At 47.9% G+C, this 6,000-nt stretch overlaps 1 protein-coding gene across 1 annotated transcript in view; it reads right to left on the reverse strand.

The window, feature by feature from the left end:
- Positions 1–1,295, reverse strand: part of synpra (synaptoporin a) — a 556,562-nt gene extending 555,267 nt beyond the window's left edge. Inside the window, exons 1-2 of the mRNA XM_072472343.1 lie at positions 1,126–1,295; positions 949–1,014 (exon numbers count right to left, since the gene is read on the reverse strand). Coding sequence (XP_072328444.1) covers positions 949–1,014; positions 1,126–1,143 — 84 coding nt within the window. The 5' untranslated portion in view covers positions 1,144–1,295. The remainder of the gene's footprint in view (positions 1–948; positions 1,015–1,125) is intronic.
- Between the last annotated feature and the right edge of the window lie 4,705 nt (positions 1,296–6,000).

Here is a 6,000-nt window from a genome sequence, read left to right on the forward strand (position 1 = left end):
CATTTTGGCACAAATCACAAAAACTCGAAGGGTAGCTAAGTACACTAAATACCCATTACCTTCTAAACAAACATCATTCATTCCCTCCGGGTTTCGTCTAAGCCAATTATATTTACCATCTGGAAAGGAAACTTAATTTACGATAAATTATATTATTTAACTAAGCAGTCAGAAATGAAATTACCAGGATTTATAAACAAAGAAATGATCCGCTGTGGTAACATGCTTTTAGAAAGAAGAAAATTAGATTCCAAGTTCCCTTCCATACGGCTGCTTTGAACGTTTGCATTCTCAGAAATGTGGAGGAAAAGAAAATCGAGGCAAAAGATAGCGAAAACCTCTCAAAAACGATTGACTCTTCAGTCAGTGTGTACAAGGCAAAATATTAATAAAGTAAAACAAGTCGTAAGATGGGGGCAACGCAGGCAAATCGATTGGCAAATGGTAATGTTTAACGTATGCCATATGTTTGGATACAAGAACTGCCCCAAAACGCCATCCTTCCCATCATCGAATTCCAACGTCAAACATTTCTAGTCATCAATTGCTCGCTGCCAAATGTATAGCTGGACCTTGTTCTTTTTCAAACCGTGCATGGTTAGAGGGGGGCGAAACATTTCAAACGCACTAGTTTGTGCAGTCATTCAGACATAACAGCCCCTCGCCTGAAGGTATAAACAACTGGTAAGGGGAAGGGGCGGCATCACGTTCTCCAGAGAAAACCTTGATTACATTTGTGTTGGGAACCAGCAGCATGCACAAGCCATCTTACAGAATCCGGAAAATTCCTTCAACTGTTCCTTTTGAAACAGAAACAAATCTTTTATTCTACTTCAAAATCAAGCCAACGACAAATAAGTCACCCAAGTCAAAGGGCGTTGCAAAGCAATATCTTAAATTCACTCTCCCCATCTGAAATGTCACAAGTGGATTTTGTGCAAAACTTACCCATTCGAGGAGGCGCACGAACCCCAGGGGCTCCTTGGCGATGCGAAATGTACCAGAGGCGACAAGCTGGCGGGGATAAAGTGCAAAGAAGGTTTATTTTCTGGGACTCCGGACAATCTAACCGTCTCTCTATTTCACACGAATGCCACTCGCGACCTGAGAAAGGAAGTCTCTTACCTGATTGATGATGTCCATCTCCGCAGCCTGAGAGAGTGCCGGTCGGTCTGTCGGCGTGGGGACTTGGAAGCAGCCGCTTGTTGACAGCTCCCAGTCTCACTCTCCGAAGATCAGGCTACTGCCGGAAAGTGCCGAAGGTTGACGGAGCTGGGATAAAAGGCCTTCTCCTATTGGACAAGCCTAGCTTCGCTCAGGCGACCGAGCCGGGAGGAAGCCTCGCTCCCATTGGTTGCCGGCTCCCTCCTCCTCCTCTCCCTAGCCCCCCGGGCCCGGAGAGGGTATGTCTATTGGTCAGTCACCACCGGCGCCTTTGTTGCCTTGGAGACGTCAGGTGCGCGTGACTCGGGGCGAGGGATCCAGTGCTGAGGCTGCCACAGGGGCTAGCGATGTTTCAGCACTCGGTCAAATAGCACCTCTTAAAACCACATGTTGCTGTGATTGGAACATTAGTTTTGCACTGCCCCCCCCCCCCCCCCCCCGGTTTCCTCTGACTGGAGGAAGGTTTAGGGTGGAGTTCCTCAATTGCCAGCGTGAGCACTCCTGTTCTGTTTGACACCTCAATAGCCTGGACCTTGGTGCCCTGGACACAGTTTCAAAGTTTGCAGATGATACAAAGCTTGGAAGCACTGTGAACTGTGAGAAGGAACTTCAAAAGGACATACACGATTTGGGGAAGGGGGTGAATGAAAGTGGTGAATCGAATTTATTAAGTGTGTTTGTAGAACACGGGGGTGGGGTGGAAGCAATATAAAACACGGTACAATTCTAAAGGGGGTGCCAGAGCAGAGGGATCTGGCCATATTCAAGCAGAAATTGTTAAAGATGGCCAGTGAGGTTGAAAGTGCAGTTAATAAAGTATATAGTATCCTGGGTTTTAATATTAGGAATATCGAATGCAAGATCAAGGAAGTAATTCCTGCTGGATCTGTCTAGTTGAATTTGCCAGAATCCTTTCGAGGCGTCAAGTTTGGAGAAGAGCTTGGCCCGAGCCATCTCGCATGTGATCTCCTCGCGCCTGGGGATTGGGTAATGCTCCCTCATTATGTTGCGATTCAGATCCTTTGGATCAATGCAGATTCTGAGCTCGCCGGAAGGCTTCTTTACGCACACCATGGAACTGACCCAGTCGGTTGGTTCCATAACTCTGGAGATCACTTCTTGGTCTTGGAGGTCCTGCAGCTGCTGCTTGAGGCGGTCTTTGAGGGGTGCTGGGACTCTACGAGGTGCATGCGCCACAGGCGTGGCGTTCTGTTTGAGTATGATCTTGTAAGTATATGGGAGCGTGCCCATGCCTTCGAAGACGTCGCGGTGCTGGTCGATGATGGCGTTGAGTTGCGCCCTGAAGTCAGCATCCTGGAAGGCAGACGTGTCATCAGGAGAGAGAGAGTGACCTCTTTGAACGAGGTTTAGCAGCTTGCACGCCTGTGCGCCAAGCAGAGAGTCCTTCGAGGAGCCCACGATCTCAAATGGAAGGATGGCTTTTCGTGACTTGTGCGTCACTTCGAGTTGGCATGAGCCGGTAGTAGGAATGATGTTGCCATTGTAGTCCCAATAGCTGGCAGGCCGATGGGAGAATGGTTGGTTTGACACGAAGGCTTTGGAAAGCAGACCACGCCATGAGATTGGCAGAGGCACCAGTGTCCAGGCGGAATCGTATATGGGACCGGTTGACCGTCAGGGTGGCACACCACTCATCGTCTGGATCGATGCTGTATACCGACAGCAGCTGGTGTCTTTGTTTCGGGTACAGCCTGTTTTTCGTTTCGACACTGACTCGAAAAGGCGCCTTCGGGTCCTCGGTGTCACTGTTGTGTGGGAGGTCGGAATCGGACTCGATGACCATGGGTTGAATTGTCCGAACATGCCTGCGAGGCTGGCTGAAGCAATATGAATTGGCAGGCTGAGCTGCTCGACGGCAGGCAGCATAGTGGCCAAGTCTTCCACATCGTAGGCATTGTCGAGATTTTGCGGGGCATTGCCGCTTTAAATGGGCGGAGCCACAGTTGCCACACGTCGTGACATCAGCACGTTCGCTGCGCCACCGTGCATGCGCAGTGCGGTCCTGCATGGTACGCGCTTGCGCATTACGTTCCTCCATGTCGCCGTCCCCTCGTTTGGTGCGTACAAGCGCGGGAGTCCGCGAAAAGTGCGTGAAATGGCCGCCCTCATCCAGGCTGAGGCCCTGGAGGTGTTCAATCACTTGGACCCGTTCCGCCTCGTGGGGACATTGCCGCGCTGTTTCAGCTTGTATATGGGAGGACCAACTGGTGCCATTTTCATGTAGGACACAGGTCTCGATGGCGGTCGCTAGGCTGAGTTGCTTTACTTTGAGGAGCTGCTGACGTAGGGGGTCCGACTGAACACCAAAAACTATCTAGTTGCGTATCATGGAGTCGGAGGTGGACCCATAGCTGCAAGATTGCGCAAGGATGCGGAGGTGCGCTAAAAAGGATTGGAAAGGTTCGTCCATACCCTGCAAACGCTGGAACACGTAGCGTTCAAAACTTTCATTCACCTCTACGCTGCAGTGAGTGTCAAATTTGAGGAGAACAGTCTTGAACTTCGTCTTGTCTTCGTGATCTGCAAAGGTGAGAGAGTTGAAAATATGGATGGCATGGTCCCCGGCCGTGGAGAGGAGAAGAGCAATATTTCTGGTGTCCGAGGCACCCTCCCTGTCCGTGGCTTCGAGGTAGAGCTGGAAGCGCTGTTTGAAAATCTTCCAGTTGGCCCCGAGGTTGCCGGCAATGTGGAGCGGCGGCGGCGGGCTGATGTTGTCCATGTTGCAGAATGACGGAATGCTGGTGGAATGCAGATCACTTGCAGGTAGGTCTAAGAAGTGCTAGTATGCAACCACACCTGGTATCATGATGCGTTGGGTGTTCTGGATCACATACAGGTCACCAACACTTGAAGTAGTGCAACACTATTTTATTAAAAAGTTAACTATTTAAACATACTTGAACTGCGGGTAAATACAATACCAGCTTTAACTAAAGACCTTTGCCTTGTCCTAACCAGTTGATGCACTCAGCACATGGTGAATGTCTGTGTTGCAGGCTGTGAGCTCTGTGCTCCTAGCTAGCTGCTACTCGAATGAGCGGGAACTCTGATGTCCCCTGTCATTATAGTGCGTGTGCTCTCACTGGTGATTGGCTGCGGAGTTGTGTATGTTGATTGGTCCCACTGTGTGTCTATCAGTGTGTGTCTGCACCATGATATACTGGTGTGTATTATGACAGGAATATCGAATGCAAGAGCAAGGAAGTAATGTTAAACTTGTAACGAATGCCCTTTTGGCCTGAACTGGAGTATTGTGTCCAATCCTGGGTGCCACACTCTAGGAAGAATGTAAAGATATGTGAGAGGTGTGTTATGTAATTTGGAATAACACAAGCTGCCACTTGATGCAGTTTTGAGATGCTCCAGACTTTGAAGTGAGTTGAATGTGTTTTATTGAACTATCAGCACAGTTCTCAATGAGTTCGACTCTCTGCTAATCTAAATGTAGTAACTCGGTCTAACTGAACCAGCCTTGCTCTAAGCCACATGCTGGGGTGTGATGCTGAGGATACACCCTGTCTTACTCTAGATGTTGGTCTGTGGAAAGAGGTGGGGTGTGAGTGCTTCATCCCTTTTATAGTGAGATACCACCCCTGAGTGTCCTGACTGCTCATTGGTCGTGTCCTATTCTGTGTGTTCAATAGCTGCATGTTTGCATATCATGACAAGAGGCTACAGAAAAGATTCATGAGAATGGTTTCGGGGTTGAGGAACTTCAGTTACATGGATAGTTTTGAGAAATGGACCTATTTCTCTTGGAGAAGGGAAGGTTGACAGAAGATTTGATAGAGGTATGCAAAATTGTGGATCCAGACTGGAGTAGATCAGGAGAAACGTTCCATTGGTGAAAGGATCAAACAAGAAGGTACATATTTAGGATAATTGTCAAAAAAAAGGCAATGGCCACATGAGGAAAAACATTTGTACAGTGAGTAGTTATGATCTGGAATGTGCTGCCTGAGAGTGTGAACTTCAATTGAGACATTCAAAAGGGAATTGAATTATTACCTGAAAAGGAAGAATGTGCAGGGCTACAGGGAGAAAGTGGGGAAGTGTCACGCGATGAATTGCTTCTTTGGAGAGCCAGCATAGAAAGGGTGCACTGAATAGTCTCCTGTGCATAACCATTCTGTGATATTGCCCACCAGGGAGTCTTTGTTGTGTCTAGTGCACTCGACCATTTCTTGGTGTCACCGGGAGTGAATGGAATTAGCTAAAGACTAATGCCTGTGATGGGTGGGGCCTCGAGGCCGTGAAGAATCACCCACTCGAAACCTTTGGCTCAAGGTAGTTGTCAACATTTCAGTCATTTGCAGTCATATGCAGGATAATTGATAACAGTGAAATCATGGCGCCACGTTCTTTCATTTATGGCTTAATTATCCATTACCATTCACAACTGGATGTGGCAGAATTGTAGAAATTAGGCCAGATTGCTAGGTTATGGAATCATTAAGCTGTGTCTATAACATGCTGTTTCTGCTCTTTCACATGCAGATTTTCCTATGTGGCTTCACCAGATTGGCACCTCATTTTCAGATATACCTCGTGCTGCTCGTTCCAGGTTCTTCTACACTTTTCATTGAACTCAAGTTGATCATACTGAATAGTTGGTGAGGGATGTGCCAGGCCGCAAGATTACTGATTGTGGTGTTGTGCAATTTTGTTCCTACTAATAGGCTGCAGCTCTTCTGGATATCCAGATTTAACATGTTAAATCTCTTCTCACCAGTTGTGAATGGTGGACTATAATTAAGCCATGAATGAAAGAAAGAGGCTCCATCAATATCACTATTGTCAGTGAGGAGACAGTGG

The sequence above is a fragment of the Scyliorhinus torazame genome, chromosome 13, assembly GCF_047496885.1.
Source record: "Scyliorhinus torazame isolate Kashiwa2021f chromosome 13, sScyTor2.1, whole genome shotgun sequence".
NCBI lineage: Eukaryota > Metazoa > Chordata > Chondrichthyes > Carcharhiniformes > Scyliorhinidae > Scyliorhinus > Scyliorhinus torazame.